Genomic DNA, 22,935 nt, shown 5'->3' on the forward strand with positions numbered 1-22,935 from the left:
CTGTACGCTCCCCTGCAGCCAGCTCAAGCCCGTGCCTCAAGGACACCTCCAGGCTTGCACCTCCTCCCGTGCTGTGGGGACTCTGCCTTCCCAAGGCTGCCGATGAGCCTGGAGGCTGGCTCCAATTTCCCAGAGCTCTCCGAAGCTCCTGACTGAAATAAAAGGTGTTTCCAGGTGAAATCCCCTCGCTGTTTCTCCTCTGCTCCCCAGCCAGCCTTGGGCAGCCCCTCTCAGAAGAGAGGTGGGGTCTGTTTTCAGGCACGCTCCTTTTCAGAGGGCTCGTAACAGGAGCCCTCTGAAAAGGTGCTAGCTCAGGCGTGCTTCTGCTGGAGCACCTCATCCTGCCAAAATCCAGTAGAAAGATTTAAATGCCAAGAAATCCTTCACTCCCTGGGGGCAGCATCCATTCTTGTGTGCTACTGGACACGGGCACATTTGCTTTCCATTAGCAGTTCCTCCCCAGCAAACGCTGCTCCCTGGCTTTCCACGCATCAGGCAGGTCAGTGGGATCACTGTGTCTCCAGAACAGCCAGGCCTTGCGAGGAGGCAGCACAAGTGTGCAAGTGGAGCAGCCCAGCACGGCTCAGCCTGTTCTCTGCCGGTCTGGAGGGCACACACCACAATGCCACGGGGTTTCTACAAAAGCTGTGTTTACAAGACATGCCAGGCTGCTATTAGCATATTCATGACATATGCATAGAGCCCGGGCTGGCGTTTCCAAAGTGTGCATCTGCATCTAGACATTTCTGGGAAAGGTGCATGAATTTAATATGACTATAAACGACTCCACTAATAAACTCTATCCAATTACACCAACTGAAAGGTAGATCAAATAAACTTGGCTCAACCTGACTTGGGAGAGCCCTCTAATTACCTGTCTTTCAATCTGTCTCTGACATAAATATGCAGAAGTCTGCTACAAGGCCACTGCAAGCAAAAATAATTGGAGTTCAGCAATTAGAGGAGCTTGTTTTTTAAATTACACTCATGTTTCTAAGCGTCAGACTTGAAAGTTTCAAGTTCTCAGAATGCAGCTATAAAGCACTGGAGTGACTACAAGCAACTCCCATTGTGAAAGGTTTTTAACGGACAAAGTGCTTTTAGCTCTTAACAGTAATTATCCAGCATTTCCAAAACGTTTTTCATCTGATAGCTCCATGTGCCTTGCAAATAATCTTCCCTGAAAGATAATACAGGAGAATTAGCTCTGCGACAGGCATTAAGCTGAGTCACAAAAAGCAGTGACTTGGGCACAGCCACGCAGCGAGGCAGTGCTGCTGTAGCGGGACTAGAGCGCGGTGTTCCCATCTAGATGCCACACGCAGCCTTTGCTGGAAGACTGGAGGAGCTGTAAATGAAGAGCAAATGCATACTCTTCTGTGCTTAACTTTGCTGCATCCTGCTGAATTCTGCTACCGCACCAGCCAAGGCCTTTGAAATCTCTGTGTGAGTGTGAACAAGCCGAGAGTCAGCGCCAGCAAAGAGCAAGCGAGCCCACAAGCTGCGATGTGGTTAGTACTGCAGAAGAGAGCTCTTCCCCAGCCTGCTCCTTCTAGACAGGCTCCACTTGCCCGAGCTCTCAGCAGCTCCTTCCCCATCCTTTCAGAGCTCTTCCAGACCCTCCATCCAAAATATGCAAGCCTCAAGGTAGTTTGTGACATGCACCACCAGGAGAGGGCAGGTCAGAGGGACTGGGGCAGGTTTCTGACCTCTGCACACACCTCCACCAGTTAGTGCTGGAGACTGAAACAGAAGGGGTTGGACATCTCCCTCAGCTCCCCACCTTCAGAGCAGTTTCCCCCTTCCCTCCCACACACAGCCCCTCCTGCCATACCTTTGTTTAAGGGGGAGTTTTCCAGCCCTTTTTTCCTCCTCCTCCAACCTCCGGCGAGCTTCTTCCAGCTGGGTGAGAGGGTTGGGTGCTGGATTGGGCGGCATGGTGGGATCTTGGATGAAAGGGTGAGAAGGCTGGACAACGTTCCGGAGCTGGGCACTGACCCACGGGTGCACTGCAACAGGTCGCTCGATGGAGAGGGGTCGGACCATGTCATGGGACAGCTGTTTCTTAGCACCTGAAGAGCTGCACATAAATACAAAGGTTTTACACAGATTGCCAAGCCGCTCTGCACATGCTCACAGTCACTCCTAGATGGACAATCGCTTCCACAGCTGGGCTCAGGCACCGCTGGGGAGCTCCTTACAGCACGGCTGTGGTTTCTGAGGGAGAGGGGAGCACCATCCAGCCACTGCAGCCCCGGACATTTCAGGGCAGCGTGTCGCCACCTACTCTAGAGTTTTGGTGAGACATCAGGGTGAGCGACCCAACCTGGACACATAGATCTGCTTCAGGGCTCTCATGAAATTGAATGCACAATGCACGGAAATAAAACCAGCCAAAGGCAGCTCAACGACATGCACAATGCACTCAGCAGGATCCGCCAGAAGATGTCCCCATGTGTGGTGCCACCGCTGCCAGGCTGCGAGCCTCTCGCTCCGAGCCACCGCCGGGCAATGGATGTGGCAGCAGCGTGCTCGTCCTTCCCCTGCTCCAGCAGCACAACTTGCTGCCTGGCTTCACGGTGGCCTGGCGCTGCCCATGGCTCTGTCCCTCATCCCAGCTGCCTGCAGAGCGACCTGCCTGGCCACTACTGTGAAGCAAGAGGGAAAAACAACAGCACTTCTGGCACTCAGCTACTCGCTAACGCAGCCGTGGCAATGGGGACGAGCCCCCAGATCCCTCTTGTCGGTGAGGCCCTGAAAGCACGGCTTTTTGCCACAGAATGGCCAGGCTGTGATTACGGATCTGTGCCCACAGGAGATCTGCTTGACTACGGAGAGATGCCCAAGACAGCCACCATCTTTGGCTCTACTCCACGCAGGCGAGGCCATCCCAGAGGATGCTCCCAACAAGCCGAAACCGTGTCAGGCTGCTTACTCGGGACCAATGGCTCCAGCACAGCAGGTCCTACATTTCTATCAACACCTTGCAAGAGTAACAAGCATTTATGTAGAGCAAGTGCCTACAGCAAAAATACTGCCTCCTGTGTGCCACGTTATCCACCCCGTAACCACAGCAGCAGTTGGTGAGATTCCTCTGAGGCTTCAACCTCCCCCCCACGGCCACAATTCATCCTCTGGAAAAAAACTGAACTTTATCCTTATAGCCCCCAGCAATCCTCAGTCTCCAGAGGATCTAAACTTTGTGCCTGGTGGATGCTTGCCTTCTCCAGATCTCCAGGAACAAGGCAGACTGCTGTACATCCTAGAGACACATGCCTTACGCAGGGGATGCAATACAACAGTACGAAGACTCCTCGCTCTACCAGCCCTTACCCATGGTTTGTTTTCTTATGCCTGCTGATCTCCTTCTCTCCTTCTATGATCCACTGAAGGATCTTCTGGTTTCTCTCCACGTCTTCAGGAGATCCTGGCATCTCATAGTTGGCACCATCACTTTTCCCTGAATCGGTCTTCTTAACATTTCTTTTTGAGAGCAGACTTGCTTTCCCACTGCAAGAACAAAGCTTGAGACATTAGCGCTTTGCCTAAGCCAAACCACCACAGACAGTGGCAGAGGAGGGACATGTCCATCTCTAGACATATTCAGCCCTGCCAGGGTCTGCTGGGCTCTACCACAGCTCAAACCGACCATGCCACAGCTGTGGCTAAGAGCAAGACTGGCTACACTGAGGCACATCAGCTGTCTCTGGGAGGGAAGGGAGCTCCTCTGGCAAATGAGCCATGGCAACGTGGCAAGAAGCCCAAGAGATCTCCTGGCAAACGAAGGACGGTGTTAAACCCCCAGCTCTTTGCTGGTAACAGGCTCAGAGCACGAGGTTCATCCTGGTGCTGCAGTCTATAGGCTGCCTCTCCATGTCAGATCACTGCTCTTCGCCCGAACCCTTCCGATCCCCTCCCCAGAGCTGCTGACCAGCTCGCTAGCACCCCAAACTGTTGTTTTACCATGCCAAGCGTTTGCTTCTCACCGTGATCTGAACTGAGGCTTCAAATCATGGTAAAAGATCACATCCCACGGAGGGGACTGCCTTCTGCAGGCTCTCACCCAACTTCTAGGGCACACGGGGAAAGGCAGCTGCTGCAGACGATGCAGCGAGGCAGAAAGGAGGCAGTGGTTGACAGGCCCTTGGTGTGCTCATGGCTGCAGCGAAGGCTCCTGCAGTTATCCCACCTCTCCTTGCCACTGTGCATGTGGCTGTGCCCAGAGGCACAGCTGAGCAGCCACACGCAGGCGAGGCCACACAGAACGAGCCTGTGCTGGCCTGCATTGCCATGGGCAGTAATTTCATGGACCCCCATCACCCTAATCACCCACCTGCTTTACTCCGCAGGCCCTCCCTACTTCTACTTCTGTATGCTCATAAGCACAGACAGGTAAAAGAACACCACAAAGGAGTAACAGGGCCCCAGTCAGCTTTGCTGGAAAGAAGTGAGACGGGATTCCCAGCAGGGGTTCTTTGGAAACAGTAACCCAATACTGCAGGGTGGCGAGAATGACTTGAGAACCGAGCAGGAGATGTTGCTGTGTTTGGGTCTGGCCAGCATGCCCCACATGGCCACTGTGGGACTCAGAGCACTGACACCATGCAGGCGATCAGAGATGTGGATTGTCTTCTGCAGGTGGAGACTGTGCAGATAAAAACTCTTTAGCTCAGGAAACAACATGGACAGGGGATGCTGACAATCAGTGAAGTCAGAGCAAACTGAGAATTTGTTCTCAGCTTCTCACCACACAAGGACTAGCAGGTATCATATAAAATTCGCCAGCAGCAGGTTCAGTGCAATCAAAAAAAAAAAGCCTTTTTCACCAACTCGTACTCACACTGCAGACTGGGGAGGCCAGCAGCCCAGCTGGGTTCAGGAACCAAACAAGCCACTGCAAGAGAGCACTGGCAGCCAAACAGGAGTGTTCAGGTGCAAACTCTCATCTTATGAAACTCCTAACCTGGGGACAGGAACTCTGAGCTTGTGCCAGAAGGACGGCTCTGACTGTGCCCACTTACATTTCCCTTGAATGCATACTGTAGTCAGTGCCAGAGAGACCTGTATCTAGATGTGGCTTTGGGTTAACCCAGCATGGCCACGTCTATGCTTTGTTGAAGCAGCCCAGCCACATTTCAACCCCACAGAAAGATGTAAGGGCTCTCTCCCTGTCTGCCAGCCTACAGAGCAGTTTGCTTCAGCTGCCTCTATGCTCTGCCTCCCTCATCTCTCCTCCAGAAGGTTGTTCCTACACATTGCAGACCCACCTGGCAGCCTGCCTTCACTAAAATCCCACCCCAAGTACACTGCAAAGCCTTGCCCCAAAATAACATACCTTAAGGAGCTAGCCAAGCTCTCAACTACAGTTACTCCACATTTATCATCACCACTCATTATTCAAGGTAGCCCTGAGCCTCGCCCTCACAGCAATTCAATAACAGGACTAGCAAAACCCACTGCTGCAGAGAATAAACTTCGTCCTCTCCTCTCTGCACACAGACAGAAGATGGAGGAATTGGGTGGCGGATGAAAAACTGAATGTGAGCTGAAAATGTGTGCTGGCAGCCCAGAAAGCCACTTGTGCCCCAGCCTGCAATAACAGCAGCACGGTCAGTAGGGTGAGGAAGGAGATTGTTCCCCTCTGCTCTGCTCTCGTGAGACCCCACCTGGAGCCCTGCGCTCAGCTCTGGGACCCCAGCACTGGAGGGACAGGGATCTGCTGGAGCAGGTCCAGAGGAGGCCATGAGGATGGTCAGGGGGCTGGAGCTCCTCTGCTGTGCAGAGAGGCTGAGGGAGCTGGGAGTGTTCAGCCCGGAGAAGGGAAGGCTCCGGGGAGACCTCTTAGCGGCCTTTCAGTATATAAAGGGGACCTACGGGAACGATGGGGAGGCATCCTTTATCAGGGATTGAAATGACAGGGCAAGGGGTAACAGTTTTAAACTTAAAAGAGAGTAGATTTAGATTATACGTTCAGAAGAAATTCTATGAGGAAGAAATCCTATTTCCTATGAGGGCAGTGAGGCCCTGGCCCAGGCTGCCCTGAGGAACTGTGGGTGCCCCATCCCAGGCAGTGCCCAAGGCCAGGCTGGGTGGGATTTGGGCAGCCTGAGCTGGGGGGAAGTGTCCCATAGCAGGGGGCTGGAAATAGGTGATCTTTAAGGGCCCTTCCAACCCAAACCATTCTCTCATTCCATGTTTCTAATCCAAACAGACAAAGGAAAAACTGTCAAGAGCACACATGGCAGCGACTTCTCCCCTGGGCAGAGATGGACACAGCCCTGCCTGAGAGAACATCCCCCTGGGATAGCAGGCCACAGCAGCACCAGAGCAACCACCCCTTATATATGAAGAGAAACGAACCCTTCTGGTGAACAAATTACGCCTTGCAGAAAGGAGTACTTCTGTGTCCTCTCATAAACAGCTTAAGAGTCTGTTTTCTGTTGCCCAGGCCCTAAGACACAGCCCTACACTTATCAACTCCCAGTGCATGGTTAAGTTGACCAGCACCTCTGCTGCTTTAAGGAGCAGAAGAGCTACTTTATAACCAAGGCAATTAAAAATCCTGGTTAGAGGATGTCTTTTAGCACCAGACTCAGAGGTGAAAAGGAGCTTAAAAGGGTTATCAGGAAGCATATTCATTTCTGAGGGGGAAAAGCAGTGAGAAGCCCTCAAACCATGTCCCATAAGAAAACACGGCTCAGCCACCCTGTTTCACTGGCATGCTAGAGCCCATTTATGAAAGAGCTTCCTAGAGAAGCTCCAGCTCCGGGACTCCCACTGGGTGTTGCCCTGACTCACCTGTAGCCTAAAGAGTCCATGGGGACAGAGGCCATGCCCAAGTTTTCAGTGTAGTTTCGTGACTTTGTTGCATAGTTATGTGAATCTACATTCCAAGCAAAGCTGTTCTGCACCCGCTGCGTGGCCTCGGCCTCAATTTGCTCTTTTGGTTTCATCACGCTGTGGTGATGGATGTGGTGGTAGACATGTTTATGGTGGTATAAGTTAGCTGCATCCAGTTTCATTCCTGATTTTGTTGTGTGTTTGCCATGCCCTGGAGGAATTGTTCCTAGTGTCCCTGACAGCTTTCCTAAGTGGCCGCTTTCTGGAGACCGTGGCTTAGGAGAGTGGCGGCCAGGTCCTGGAGATTGACAGCCTGGTGTTTTCATCACACGCTGTACGTGTTCATCGAGGATGCTTTCTGGGTTTTCTTCATGTGCATCTCTCATCTGCATCCCAGCACAGCCCATCTCAGAGTAACGAGGAGCAAAGTGATGAAAGGCTTGGGCAGAAGGCATCTTGTGGCTAATGACTGAAGGACCAGAAGAGATGTCTGCTTCCTCACCTTCTTCCTCCTGCAAGAAACCAGAGGACAATCAGAGAATGACAGCAGGCTGGCACAAGGGGTTTCTGGAGGTCTCTAGTCCCACTTCCCGCTCACAGCACGCCTGCCACCAACACTCAGACAGGTGAGCCCTGGCTTTGTCCAGCCAGGTCTTGAAAGCCTTCAAGATGGAGATGCCTCCCCTCTTTGGAGACCTGTCCCTGGCTGCGCTGCCCTCCTGTGGAAAACTTCCTAATGTGCAGCCTGAGCCTGCCCCACATCCGGCTCAGCCCGCACCACATCGCCCAAAAAGACCAGGCCACTGCTGACACAAAGCCAGGATTTACAGATGTGCCTTTCTTATAGGTGTACCGACTCGATCGGATTTATACGTGGGCAGAGGTTTGCTAAAAAGCTCCCCAAGTCCCTTGAAGATGGTTCTGCAACAACCAGCAGCGGAAACGCAGCTTACCGCACCGTACCTGCAGCTTCCTACAGGCCTTCGGTGAGGCACTGCTTCAAAGATCAGCAGATGAAGCACAAAGTCACAGGACACGCAGCAAAACCATTCTCAAGTCAGGAGATAGCAGGGGGTTTTCTCACCCGAATGTTCCACAAAGCAAGGCAAACAGTGGGCTTGTAACAGGAGCGTGCAACTGAAGGTCAACAGCAGCCCGAACGGTTTTGAAAATCAAACACCGTCTTCTCCCAGGCATGCTAATGCTACAGCAAAACGCTTCATGCAGATAAAGACACGGGTTGTAACTAACTGCTTGCTCTTATGGTTCCCAATGGTCTAGGGCACGCTGTTGTTAGCACCTCTTTAGTCTGTGCCAGGAGGAATAAAACTCCTCCATGCTAACAGCCACAATTTTGATGCTGACAAACTATTTTATGCTCCAACATAAACTCAGATGTTTATGAAGTTTCTTTATTGGAAAACAGGATTCCTATTTTTTTTAATCACATAAGTAGGATTCCAGCAAGTCCTTTAATCCCGCTCTCTCTTCCTCCTTTGGCACGTTTGCAGCATGGGGAATATCTGCCCTGCCAGATAAATGCATCTGCGAGAAAACACTGCCTCCCATCAGCTTTGCCTGTCAGTTGTTATCATCCATCACTCGCTAACCAGCTTCAAAGTCTGAGCTGCCAACCACAGAGCAAGAAAGCAAATAACAGACTTCCTCCAGTGGCACACCTGGGGGTTCCAAACTGAACCAGGGCCGATGCTGGGCTTTGAAAGTGCAGACGACGTGGACACTTGCAGCCTTCTGCCAGCCTGGGCTTCTCCCCACAGCTCCAGTCCTGCCCTGCTGAGGTGCCTTTCCCTTCACTCTCTTTGTGGCCACGGCCCCTCTGATTTCCCTGCCTCGCTGCAATGCAAACCGACTTCAAGGGATCCAAAAGATCTATTCATAACACCCTCATCCTTTTGCAAGAACCAGAAACAGGCTGTTGTGCAAACACATTGGAACACGGCTGATCCAGCATGACAGTGATCCCGGCTGTCATGGGGACTCCTAACACCAAGCCACTCCGCAGAGATGGGACTCGGTGTGTGACACGATGCCCACTCATGGACACACCAGTCGCTCACAAATTGCTCCTAACTTCAGAAGCACCTTTCATCTCCAGTGGCAACGCTACAGCCTGCCAAATGCCCTCCCTGGGCAGCTGGGTTGGATACAGGAAAAGATGGAGCACGCACTGCCTAAATCCTTAACGCTGGGTTAAATAGTTATTAACAGATTGTGCTGACCCACTGACGTACCCAACGCTTTGGAGGCTCTGAGGGTCGGTACCTACATGCTGGAGAGTTCTCAGGTTTAAACAGCAGCTGGTATCTGCAGGGCAAGATCTGTGCCTGGGGCAGATCTCTGATGAATGGCAGCACGTGCTTTCCGCTCTGGCGGTGCTGTCACACTGCAGCAGGGAGGCACAAGCGTGCCCAGGATGAACCTGGGACTGCCTAGCCAAATGGGTGCTTGGGATTTAGGAAATCTTCTGGCTACCTGAAATTCATTTGTTCAAATAACTGGGATCTGATACTTTGTTTTGCTCCAAGACTGAGATCAGGGTGGGCTAAGGGAAGGAGAGCGATGCAGTGTCTCTCTCTGTTTGCCCTGCCTCAGCTCATCTGTCATGGAGCTGGGGGAAAGCGTTGATCTGCCAGAGGGTAGGGAGGCCCTGCAGAGGGACCTGGGCAGGTTGGATTGATGGGTAGAGGTTAGTGGGATGAGGTTCAACTTGGTGCTGGGTCCTGCACTTTGGCCACAACAACCCCATGCAGTGCTACTGGCTTGGGGCAGAGAGGCTCAAAAGCTGTGCAGAGGAAAAAGAGCTGGGGGTGTTGGTCAGTAGGTGGTGGAGTCACCGTCCCTGAGGGTGTTCAAGGAGAGGTTGGACGTGGTGCTTGGGGACATGGTTTAGTGGGTGATAGTGGTGGTAGGGTGATGGTTGGACCAGATGATCTTGGAGATCTTTCCCAACCTTAATGACTCTGTGATTCTATGAGCAGATCTGGACCCTAAGCAGGTCCTCTGCCAGGAGCAAGTGCTGCTTGTGTTGGTGGTGTGCTGGTGAGCTCTGGTGGGCAGGTGGCTTCCTGACCCCAGCACTGGTCTCAGCCTCGCGTGAAGCAGGAAAGCCCCACATTGAGACAATGGCAGGTAACGAGGGAAGGAGGCTCCGCTTCCAAGCCAACCTGTGTGAGACATCTCTACTGGCCTAGGATATCCAGAACTAAAAAGCTTGCAAATTAACCCCTGCGCTAAACCAGGACAGATTCTTCCTCTTTTTAGTCTCTTTGCCTGAGTTATCTGATCTCAGTCTGTGCCTGGCAGTGCAGCGCTAGCCCTCCCCTCCTCCCCAAACCTGCCTGCACCCAGATGAGCCGCTCTCGCCCGGCGGACACCTGCCCGCGGCTGGCATGGGTGGAGGAAAGGGGAGACGAGACAACACCGAGCTGCTGACCGAAGGAGCCGCAGGCAAGGGTTTGGTGTGGCTGCCCTGGGGAAAAGGCCATCCCCCAACCTGGCATTCTGGGTTTGCCAGCACGGAAAGCCTGGGGAGAGCCTCCCCACCCTGACCCAGAGGTGGGGAATTGCATGTTTTAATTTGCACGGTGGGGAGTGACAGCTAACCAAATCCTCTCAAGGTACTGCTGGATGCCTGCAGTCAGGTATCCCCATATGTTTTGCCTATAGCTTTCTGTGTTTACTTCTACAAAATTACCCCTGAATTTTGTTTCAGGAGTTTTTACATCATATTTAACTGTTATCAGATAAAAGTATCCCGGCAGGTTTTCTCAGCTGATTAGGTACAAACCCTGGTTTCCAGGAAACTATCTGAAGAACTGCTCTGGTAGGTGCAAGGTGATAACTACTGCATTATGAACCCAAGAAACCGGTGGGTTTGGGGAGCAGCCTCCTCCACGGGCTCAGCTTTCCTGGATGTGCAGGTGCGTGGGATGGCAGCGCTCCCCCAGCACGGGCTCCAGGGCTGTGTTTCAGCATCTTGCTGCAGCCAGCAAGGCTTTGCGGCTGGGCTGGAAGCCCCGGGTGTCACAGCCACTAGATGGTGCTTTGTTGACATACTACTGTCAGAAACATCTTCCATCAGCTCGCAAAGGCAGAGACAGCTGGATGTATGCTTAAACTTTGCTGGCTGCCGGCTGAGCTGTTTTTACTCTCCAGCCTAGCCTTTGAAATATGCACTGATGAGCTATGGATAAGCAACACCTTGCTTTAAACCTCCCCCCCTGACTTCTCCCAGTCCCAACCATCAGACTATTACCGGTCGGTAGGCCAAAACAGCTCACCTAATCACACGGAGTGCATTTTCCACCTTCAGGCAAACAATTTCTCTCTCTAATTAATGTTTTATACTCAAACGTTGAGAGTTTCAGCAGTGTCTTTGCTTCTCCTGCACATAGCTCATTTCAAATTCACTTGGTTCAGACAAAGAATTAGTGGCCTGCATGATACAATACTGCAGCTACATACACAGACATGAGGATGGAATGGAAAGTAACAAGGCAACATGCATATCACCCCCTAGTTATCTCCTGTGCTGCTCAAAATAATTAATGAATTCACTTTTTTTTCCTGAAAACCAGAAATCTTATGGTCTTTTCAGTAAAAATCACCTGGTTCTAAACCAGATGCCTCTTCCTGTTTTTATTGTATGATGAGGCTTTGGAAGGGAGCTTGTAGGCAGCTCATTATGGGGGAAAAATATATTTTTTCTAGCTTTTGCAAAATATTTCTTCTCTGCTTCTCTGGTAAGCTGAAAACTGCTTACTGTCACTAATGCCTTATGGTTTTCCCTGTGCTACTGTTCAGCGAGCCATGCAGACCCAGTAAGAGGTCACCCTGTAGTCCTAGTGTTCAGGTCATAGAAAAAAAAGCTGTGATCTATCAGGACTCAAGCTCTCCTCTTGCTGATACCAGCAGCTCTTACACCTTAAATGCTGACCTAAAAAAGCTACAATTGCTTACTCCGAGTTTTTCCCGAATGGCTAATGCCAAATGCCAGCCAGTCAATGAAATATATTCTGAAGACAGAAAAGAGGCTCACTATATAGCTTTAGTGGGAGTCCTGGGCTTAAAAATAGATTAAGTCACACAAAAATATGTTTAGACAGACTTAGTTTTATTCTCTGGCACATACGTGTTTGCTGATTTTATGGTATTGCTACTGGCAGCTTCTTCAAGGGGGTAGAGGGCAGGGATCATGTATTTGGGTACAGGTGGGGGGCAGCAATGTACCAGTGGGAGCAGAAGAAGGGGACTGGGTTAGCGGGAAATGTTGCTGGTTACATTGGCTTTGTCTACAAAGCACTAGTTATGGGAGAGGAAAATAGCCCAATTCTGGAAGAGCAGGAAACTAATCACAGAATAGGACCTCGCTGGTCTTTTTCTGGCTAGATGCTGGACACAGAAATGCAGCGAGTTTGCTGGATAATGCTTGGCACTGGAGGGAAGCTTAGAGGTTACTCTGCCTTCCTCATTTCTCTGCATTTGAATACGTATGCGATTTAAAGCGAATACTACAACCTACAGATCTTTTTCTGTTTAAAGCGCTACTAAATCAACTTTTAAAATCATTGATGAATATTTAAAAATACTCTAATGTGCTTGAAGGGTCTGCCCTGGAGCCATAGAGACTCAGCTTCTCTAAAAGCACAGAGCAAGCTGACATAGGCACGGACACCTCTTTAAAGGAGAGCTGCAGGGTATACTAAGCACAGAGCCTTTGCCTCACAGCTCCAGCAGCTATTATACTGCAGGGACCCAGAACCTCTTCACATGGGGCTGTAGTTATGCTGACATTTGTGATGTTCAGTAACACTGTCATGTCCTCTGTAAAGGCTCCTGTATCTCCAGCACAAGATAAAGGTGTGAGATGCCGTACCTCAGAAGAAACGGTAAAGCATCAATACTGCAGCACAGCGTGTCTCACGCAGGGAATGAGACAACCAAACTCCCTTATGGAGCTTGTTGTGGAGCTGAAGGCTTTGCAAGCTTCCCTTAGAACCCTTCACCTACCTTCCCTTGGTAGCATTCATCTACCAAGTACTCAAGCTCTGAATGGCCCCAGAGGCACAAGGGCTCACAGCACGCAGTGCAATGGGCTGGGTTTCCCAGGTGAAGTCATTGCATTGCTCTGGCCAGGAGAGGATTTCTGGATGCTAGGCTAGGAATACACTAAGCACTAACAGGCAGAACCCTTTCCTTTTTGGTAGAAACGGGCTGCTGGCACACACAAATGCCTCCAAGCATAACATCATCTGCCATCTGTTTGCCACATGAAAGGGAAATAGGGATCATGCAAAATGCCATAGGGGAAAGCGAACCCCCATTACATTGTCCCCATCCTTGCATAGAAGGGGTGGCTTACAAAGCCTGTGATGGACAGGAGAGCAAGGGCACCAAAGAAGATGGAGAGCACCCACAACCCCTAACTAGAGACAGAAAGCCTTCAGGAACCCACAAGCAAGCGACGAACGTAGTCACCCAGGTTGCTTCCACAGCAGCTGAAAACTTCCTGCTGCATACAAAGCAAACAAATTCCAGACTAGCACAAGAGGCGAGGAGATTACTAACCGCTCGAACACGTTTAAGGCGCTCCTCTAACTTCTCCTCTGCTTCACGTTCCTTTTGTACTTCTTCCAAACGATTGATCAATTCTGCAGCAAACTTCTCTGGTTCAACATGGATATCCTTTGGCATTCGATACGTACGCTGGAGGAAAAACATACCAGGGGTTAGCAAAAGGTGCACGAAAATCACACATTTATTTTGGAGGCTTAAACAACTGGAAATGCCAGTCGTTCCAGTGGGAGTTCAGGGAGGACAAGCTGGCAGACACCGAGGTGCAGCCTAGGACTGACAGGCTGGAAGCTGAGCCACTACCACAAGCTTCCTCTCCAGCACCAGCTCTGTGCACCCCCTCATATAAGGGAAAGGTTTCCAATAGCCACAATCAGCAAGCTCTTTTGGCATCAGACTCCACTTTGGGATGTATGTGCATGATAACTCTCAAAATTATACATGGCCAATAAGAATATAAAATTATACACAGCCAATAAGAATAGAATATGCTTACAGTAATGTTTTCACTTTGACAGAACTCTGCTGCACACATGTTCAGCTTACCACAGGTGGATCAGTGTGTGTGCCTGTCACTCTCTGCAAATCTAGCTCATGAGCAGAAAGGAGCAGAAATCCAGCCATCTCCAAGAAATCTTGCTTTCTTCCATCTTCCAGCACAGCTTCTGCTAAAATCTACCCAGCCACGAAAGGTTCCCATAAAGCATCCTCTCTTATCAGAGCCCAGCCGTGGCACGATTGCATCTCATCTTTTCAGAGCTGTGCAAAGATTCCCTCCTTGCTTTACCAATACAGCAGTCTCTGGCAACCTCACAAGCACAGAGATACCATTTTTCTGCCTGCTCTGTGTGAACAAATGAATAAAGTTCAAGGGCACTCTCAGTTCCTTATGCTGAGTTACCTTGTTCCTAAATTCCTGAGCTCTGAGATAAGAAGTTTGTGCAGTGAAGTATCAAGCTGACAGCCACTGTATTTTTTTCCCTCTTTTTCATCCCTTCTGAATTATTTTGTTACTCTGCTAGTAGAAGAAATAAAACGACATAGCAGAGAGAAAATAATAATCTGGAGGAAAAATATAGGGAAAACTCAACAGTATAAAAACCTGCATTCAAATATTTCAACACCAGCATGAGAGAAATAAATACTTCATAGGGCTAGAGATAAAATTAAATATGAAGACACAAGATAACTCATAGTGAGGAACAAATGAAGCACCAGAAGCAGAAATCGAGCTTGGAATCTTTAAAGGAGGATTAGAGACCAATCGAATTTACCCTGAACCAGCTTAAAGACCAATGCAGAAGACTAAAATAATGCTTTGCCTCCAAACTAACAAAAGCATGCAAATCATATTGTTTTTCTCTTTCTGCCAACTGCCGAATGGAAGGCAGGGGGAAGAAAAATAAATGCAGTAAGTATCCCACTTATGGCACTGAGAAGCTGGAGACATTTTTTATGACACCCAAGTTAAGTTATCATGTCTCAGATTAAAAGTACCGCTTGTTTTGCCCATTGAGATCAAAACTCAGCTAACCCTGCCAACAAACCTCAACTTCCACTATCATCTCCTTGTTCACACTGGGTGGTGCTGGGCCGTGGGGTCCCTGCGGGATGCCTGCGGACACGAGGCAGCTCTGCAGGTGAAAGGACTGCCCGCACAGTGCGCTCGCTGTGCATGGAAAGCAAGGGGCCGACACAGCGACCTGAAGCTGTCCCAGGCAGGACTGGACCCGACTGAGCTGGGAATGCCGCCAAAGGCAACAGCCCCAAACAAACCATCCCCTTCATCCAGGGCAAAGTGCTGTCCCTCACTAAAGAGAAGGGAAATAACCCAGATAACAAGCGTGAGGGCAAAATACCGTTTCCCTTTGGAGGGACAGAAAATTTGTATCCTACTGTCCAGAGCTCGTGAAGTTCAGAAACGTGCCTCAGTTGTGCATGGCCACAGGGTTAAGACCCAACAGAGATGGTTCCTGCTCTGTTATTCAGTGGGGAGCCTCTGGGATCCATGTGATGTTTCCCCATTCCTCAAATATCTGGGGAAGCACTTCTGGCTAGGGGAGTCTGCTTCCATCAGTAAGCGAGCCCCAAACATTGAACACTCTCTGTGCCATGAGGTAATGCCAGCAATTCCAGAAATGGCCAGCAATGCCAGCAATCTTTCACCTGACAAGTCACAACCAGTCCAGCGATGTGTTCATTCCCTCCTGCCACCTCACACACGTCAACTTTCCCTGCGGTTGTTTATGGGACGGCAGCACCAAGCCCTGCTCAGAGCAGGCACCACACCGTTAGGAGCTTTCTGGGTGCAGGGGAAGAATTCAGGGCTCAGCAGATACAGGCTCAGATCTCCCTGTTGCAGCTATTGCAGCAGCTTCCCCAGAAAAGCAGAATCAGGAAGGGATTTCCCATTATTTTCATATCCCTTGACGCAGTGCAACGTCCTCAAAGAAAATCTCTCCCAAGCACCCAGTCTGCTGCAGCAGCAGGTGCAAACGTTGAGGTTTGTTAACCTGCATGTTTCAGTCCTGGTAAAATAAGGCAGCTCCTCCAGGCCCAGCAATGCTTAAGGACTGCAGCTCCAACTCCAATGAGTACCTGAAGAAGTTCAGGGTCACTAAAGCTTGATAGGACAATTTTGGCCTTTTACATCATACTTCAGCACATTTATCCACAGTCTCTCAAAGCCTGCAACTGACTGAAGCTAAACTACATAAATGAAAATAATTGAGCCTAAGAACCTATACAGTAAACTCGTTTTCCTCTCTCTTTGATAAACTGCTGTGTGTGCAAAACCACACTACCTTGTCCTTCTGGCTTTCCGCTCAGCACAACAGTGTGCACAGGTCCTACAGCAGCCTGTCTGACAGTGGAAGATGCAGCCCCCAGTGGGAAGCAGTCCCTGTGAGAGTCTCTGTCCATCTCCCTACCCATCAACTGAGCTGAAATAAATCTCACTTCACCATGGATGAAGAGCACAGCACGTGCGCAGTATTTTCCTGGTGAGTACCCCTAATGGTGACTTGCAGAAAGCTACCAAGCAAAATGATGTTCTGAATTGCCACAGCTCTGATTTTATTCCTAGCTCAAAGGATGAGCTACACAGACTTCCCCAAATACTAACACTATTGGAGAATAATGAATGCAAAATCCCTGCACTGAAACAATACAGCCCACTGCTATCTCCTCTGGACAGTAATCACATACTGCACTGACCTGGCTCAAAAAGCTTAAGACAACAAAGGGTTTGAAACTTTTATCAAATGACAGGCCCAACTTAGGAAAGGAGACACGTTTCGCCAAAATCCAGCCAGGCTGAGCCTGTGCCCAGAGGAGGATCTGTCAGAGCTTCAGGACTTTGAACCTGCCCCTGTCTCCTCATGGGCATACAGAGCCCTGCAAGGGAGTCATAAATAAGCTGTTTATTGTTCTAAAATCAGAGGGGCTCCAAATGCTTTTGTTCCAAGTAAAGGATGCAGCATTCTCCAAGAGCTGGCTGGTCCAACACCCACTGTTTTTGGAGGATACAGCCCTCCAGTCTGGACCAGAATGAGATCTCTGGCCTTTTTGTGTCAACAAGCTAGAAAGGAAGCACTCTGTCTTAAAGAATTGCTGTTTAATCTAATGTTTTATCTGAAGTTGTTTTATCTAATGTTTTATTTAATTATTTATCCACTTTTATTTAATGCCACTAGTTCAGACAGGGTCTGTCCAGAACCAAACCATGCTGGGCTGGGGAGGTTACAGAGAACAATGGACGGGAGGCTGAATGCCAGATGGGCTGGCAAGAAAGAAATAGTTTGAACTGTTCTGGATGAAGTAATCTTTCTTAGTCAACTTAGTCAATCTTCTTAATCAACTGTTAGGAAGGATTTCTCGGTGTACCTATCACCAGAACGCTGTCCTCTCTCCTGGACATATGAAGTGTCTGAAGCTCTGGTAGCTTTGGGAAGAATCAGCATGCTAAGAACACGCTAGATATACAAGCACCCAAGTTGTTCCATTTAGCACCTGCTATCATGTTTCTTCCATCTTTTCTTGGAGCTGATGGAATGAGAGTTGCATGGATTTTCTCCATGAGGCAGATGCAGGTCTTGAGTTTTGATGGATTTCCCCTTCTCTGAGAAACTGTGGTTTGAAGACCAGGTTCTGCATCTGAACACATTGTCTTCCTAAATTAGCGCCTCGTCTGGAACACCACTTATGCTGAGCTGTGTTTCTTCAAGGCTTGAGTGGGCTTCTCACCTCCACAGTGAGGTGAAGAAACACGATAAAGCTGCCAGCTCAGCATTCAAAGCTGAATGAAACCTCAGGCAAGGATCTGCACATTTGTCTCCAGGGCTGATAGCTGGGACTGCTGAAGTTGTACTCTGTCCTTCCTCACTCTTTCTTCCCAACTGAGTTTATGCCACCTTTTCAGCCTCATCACAGTGACAGTGATTTTACTATGATCTATAAAGAAAAGAAAAGGCTGAAAGAGAAGAATCTCACTGTGGCTTGCAGGTTCCCCTTGGGGAGAAAAAACCTCAATTGCTCTAAGATGAAATAACTTTTCCAGTGTTACCACTGGGCAGAGGTCTCAGTCAGCCCCGGGGATCCATGCTGAACCAGTTCTGACAGACCTGACTGGGCCAAAGAATTACATGTTGATAAATCTCAAATGCCTTCTACAGGTTTGATGCCTCCATGATGCTCAAGCAGCCGATGTTAGATCAGAAGTCAGTCTTGGAGATGAAGTGGAGATGGCAGGTTAGATAACACAAGAGAAAAGAAATTCTCAACTTCTGCGTTTCCCAGATTAACGTATTCCACTGTGGGATATGTTTTTAAAGGGCAAATGGTGTTTTTGTGCCAGAAACAACTGTGGCAGAGCTCATGGGTAGCTGGACTTCAGCATCCACCCTAGTAGCATTCAGGGACTAGCAGAGTCCCACTGCCATGAGGCATTTGAGAAGGACACACATCGGATTATGGGAATTCCGAGCACGTCCCCAGCTTGCAGGAGCAGAAGCCACCCAGGCAGAATGAGACCAGGGCTCCTCATCCTGTCCACTCCTCACTTGTGCAGCACTGCAGAGTAGTCGCTCGAATCCTGTTCCACTAAAGGACACCATGGAAGTCACCTCTGTGCACAGGACACCCTCCTGGGAAGGCTGAGTGTCCCTTCTCACAGGACAACCGTGCAACATGCTCACAGCTTCCTTGACTGGGGGCAGGACAGGAGAGCTCCACTTGATGGGAGCTCTACAGCTACAAAATGGCTTCTTCATGCAAGTAAACAAACACAAAATTACACACACAAAAAAAGGAATCCCAAGCCATAATGCTTGAGGTTGGATTTTTCTGAATTTGCCAGGGAGAAAATGGTGTTTACCCTGTCCTGGGAACTGCTGCATGCCAGAGCTAGGGTAAATACAGTACAACAGCACAGGTAAGGCCCTGCATTCTTGGGGCTTTTACTCCTCCTTTGGGCATTTGCCTGCTCTTTCCTTTCTTACTGCCCCAAGACTTTACTCAAATCCTAGAGGAAGATGGAAAAATCACATAAAAGGCAACAGGCACCCACTATGTAGTAGGTTCCTGGGAGAGGCACAAAATAAAGGTCTTGTTGCTTGCTAGAAACCTTCACCTGCTGCATTCCTGGGCAGAGTGCCATTTCAGAAAACACAACTTTTCCCAACTTAGAGTGTTTTTAAGTTTGTAAGTATGGAATACGCAGAACACTGCTGTCCATGCACTAAAATCTCCTGCTACATAGTGGGGAATCCTACATGACTAAAACTTGTTTAAAACTTGTCTGGAGGCAGCACGGCTGATGAAACTAGCAGGCAATCTCCTATAACTACAGTTTATAGCTTCTAGACCTGAATAAAATAAAGACCTAAATAGTGCTGCTATTAAAAGCAATATAAGTTCTTTCAGAATTTTGCATAATAGCCCCACACCTCATTTGTCAGGGAACAGTAAGGTCTCTAAAGGACTTCTAAAACAACTTTTTGGAGGTAGGAGGTTCTCTACTATCAGCAGGAAAACATGCCGTGCACTCTGCAACACTTACTGGTATGGATTCTGGCTATACTGGTTAGATATGAGCCCATAAAGACCTTCACTCAAAGGCTGCAATTTAGTCACTGCTCCATGTTTAAAAGCACGCTAACCGCCAGGTCCAGGCAGCTCACAGAGACTGCTCTAGCTACGGGCTGCATGATATCCTAACCACTGGCTTTAGAAAGCAACACTTGAAGAAACACTTGCATGGCTCTTTGCTAATTGGGTAAGTTTAATTCAATAAACTTGCAGTTAGAGGTGATTTTAAAAGACTAACTTCATAACATTTCACACTGGTGTTGTCAAAACATATTGTCTAATTACCTTCTCCCTTCTTGGCTGATTGATAAGTGAGGGCAGAGCAGTGCCTCTCTGAAGTTGATGCCAATTCTGTGTCAGTAATTGGCTGGCAGGAGGTGCCAGAGTGTCTGAACTAAACTTATATTCCCTGGAGAAAGACTAGAACTAACTTGACTTCTCAGTCTTCCACTCCCATAAAAATATGCGTCAAGATGCCTTTTTGCCTGGGATTTAAAATTACAGTACAGAATCTAATGGGAACACTGAGTGTTTCATAGAAAAATCCTTGTGAAGCGTCTGTATGTAGTTTAGAAGGAATATGTAATTCTAAAAGACTGTGTAGATAAGTAGGATAATATATAAATTTATAAGCAGCAGGTGGCCAATTTAAACCTTGTTTTTTACCCTCCCACCCCCTTTTAACTGGTTTCCAAAAAGGTCGATAAAATTTAATGCTAAGTAAAACTAATTAGTCTGCAAGGAACTGCTGCTGGAATGACACTTATTCATTTTAACAAAAGAAATGTTTGGCAGATGGAAGTTTGTTAAAGAACAGCTCACTATACATATTTAATGCTCCATACTCTGAGTTTATAACCTGCAGTTCACTGAGGCATTGCCAGTGCACACAATCAACAGAAACCCACTATTATTTTTATCCAAAAGGTAAAACCTCTGACAAGCTTTGAAGTCAGAGAACATTCACTCAGTAGTTCCCACTGTTCACTAACAGCAACAACAACAACAACAAAAATAAAGGCCAAGCTTTCAAACTTCCACTCTAACAAAGCAGTGCTTACAGTAAAAACTGCATCAAGTGAAATAAAAAGGCACCCAGCCAGCCTTTTCAACAGCGACCACACTGCAAAAGCAACTGTATGAAAAGAGAGGTGACTAAGCAAGGATGGCTAGTGAGCGTCCACAGCCAGGGTTTTTATTGTCAACCCAGTGATCAAAGCATAGGAGACCCTCTTAAATCTAAGGCAAATAATCTAATTTAAAAAGGAAAACAAAGAGTGATTTTTTTTTAAATCAGATTAAAACGAGGTTGTATTTCTGCTTGCATTGTGCTGCTTTGAGCAGGCAGGATGGGAACAGCTGTGTCAAGTTTGAAGGCACTTCTGGAAAAAGCAGATGGAGGCTTTTTTTTTCTTTCCCAATTTGTTTTGTGCTGGAGTCCAGCTGTCCAAAGGGAAAAAAAGCACCTTTATTCCCTGCTATATATTAAATGTCACCTGTAACTTCTCAGAGAAAGAATATAATAAGCAGAGCTGCAGATGGTGCTGCAGAGCCCCGAAGCCTCATCTTCCAAAAGCTGTTTGCTTACCTGAAGCAACTGGGGAGACAATACCAGACAACTGGAAATACTTATGTCTGCACCTTCTTTGCTTTCCTACCATGTATTCCCAGGCAGGCTTTGCAGAGTCCTTGAGAATAGGTTAGAGCTCCCTTTTGCTACCCACTGCAGGAATACTGCTCAGGACAGCTGCATTTTTCTCCAGCTGACTTTGGCTACATCAGCCTTCGTGCCCAGTGGCCTCCTACCCCTCCCACGAACATCTCTGTCCCCCCAGCCTACTTGCAGGCAGACACCAGCCACCTCAGCCAGCCTGTGCTTCCATTCTTGTCCTGAAGAAACTGGCTACTGACCGAGCACTTAAGAAAATTGTGTTTTGGGTACCCCTGGGTGATGAGGCTGGCAGAGGACTACCAAGCTTTCCTCCTCTTACATGCCCTTTCTCAGCACAGTGGATTCCCATCCCCAGATGAATGTAGTGCTAACGGAGGTTAAACTTGAGCAAGCAGAGCAAATGCGTGCTAGAGATCTCACGCACTTCGCATGTTTACCTTTGCAGAAGGAGATAGTGCTACTTACAGGAATGTGAGGTAGTGGCACACGTCCATTTGCTTTGGCACTTTCCTGCATCTCTCTGCGATGCTGCTTCCGGAGTCTGTATGGTGGGATCCCATCTCTGCCAGAATAAAGCAACAACACGCCCTGCTTTAGTGCCTTTCGTTAGATGGTCTCCATCACACAACATTCATTGAAGCCCTGTTGCCACAGAACGGCAGGAAGGAAACCTCTTAGAGTCTGAGAAAGGCTTCACATGCCCAGGGCGAGTGCAACAGAGCAAGAGGAACGATATGGGGAATGGTGCTCCTCCAGGTCCCTGGAGCTCCCTACCAGGGGCACTTACACAGCATCCACTGGGAGCTGAGTGAGGCAGGACTCCTGCAACTGTTGCCCAAGGTAGAGGGCAGGGAGAAGGACTTGGACTGCATCCTGGTACCTTTTATAGTTGGTTGCTTTCTATAAAAGAGACAGCAATGTACACAGTAAACCACAGGGCAGGCTAGGAACGGGGGGAGGAGGAGGAGAAGTGGGAGCTCCGTGAGGGGAACTTGGTCAGGGAACAAGGTGTATGTTTTGAAAAGAACATGGTAACTTCTCAAATGGCTTATCAAAGCAAAGGGTTGACTTCATGGCTTTTAAGATGATGTTTAGCTCAGTTAGAAATGACGGACTTGATACTGAAGTTATTGGGTGAAAAAATCCAGTGCTTGCCATAGAGGAGGCTGGTGTAGCCATGGGCAGCAGCATGCAGGCTAACCAGCTCTGCTCAGTTTGTTTGTTCCCTTGATGAAAAAGCTGGCGACAGAGGTGTCTGCAGAGAAAGGTGGAGGGAAGGAGACCGGTAGCAACGAGCCTGTCCCCAGAAAGACCAGCAACTGGCTTCGTGGTTCTGCCACGAGCTGCAGGGTGGTACAGACCCACTGCTGAGGCCCTTCCACAAACACGGGGCCTGGGGGCACGCTGGGTCCCAGCAATGGGGTGTTCAGAGGGGTCACAGCTCCCAGGCTTTGTGTTGAGCACTGCCGGTGGCAGAGCATCACTGACCGGGTATAGCTTCAGGAAAAGGAAGGAACCACGTTTTGTTTTCACCACTGAAACCATCACAGGATGAGAAGAACGCAATTGAAGTGGAGCTTAGTTATGAGATAAGGAAATGGGCTCATGTCCTAGTGAAACGGGGTTATTTTGAGAAAAATCAACTAGTGCAAAAACAAATGCCCTCCTAGTGCTTGGCAATTTGGAATTTTCCTCTTTTAATTTACAGATTCTGCTTATTCAGTAATGGCAATGTCATGGAA

At 48.8% G+C, this 22,935-nt stretch overlaps 1 protein-coding gene across 6 annotated transcripts in view; it reads right to left on the reverse strand.

Annotated features, from left to right (window-relative positions):
• The window catches only part of AXIN1 (axin 1), a 79,175-nt gene that overhangs the window by 6,630 nt on the left and 49,610 nt on the right, over positions 1-22,935 (reverse strand). For 5 of the 6 annotated variants that reach the window (XM_082772237.1, XM_082772236.1, XM_082772238.1 and 2 more), the window contains 5 exons: positions 21,659-21,755; positions 13,429-13,566; positions 6,799-7,352; positions 3,334-3,510; positions 1,835-2,080 (listed from right to left, as the gene is read on the reverse strand). In XM_082772237.1, the coding sequence (XP_082628363.1) occupies positions 1,835-2,080; positions 3,334-3,510; positions 6,799-7,352; positions 13,429-13,566; positions 21,659-21,755 (1,212 nt within the window). The remainder of the gene's footprint in view (positions 1-1,834; positions 2,081-3,333; positions 3,511-6,798; positions 7,353-13,428; positions 13,567-21,658; positions 21,756-22,935) is intronic. The other variant, XM_082772241.1, reaches the window with a different exon arrangement.

This window comes from Aythya marila (genome assembly GCF_965140915.1).
Source record: "Aythya marila genome assembly, chromosome: 15".
NCBI lineage: Eukaryota > Metazoa > Chordata > Aves > Anseriformes > Anatidae > Aythya > Aythya marila.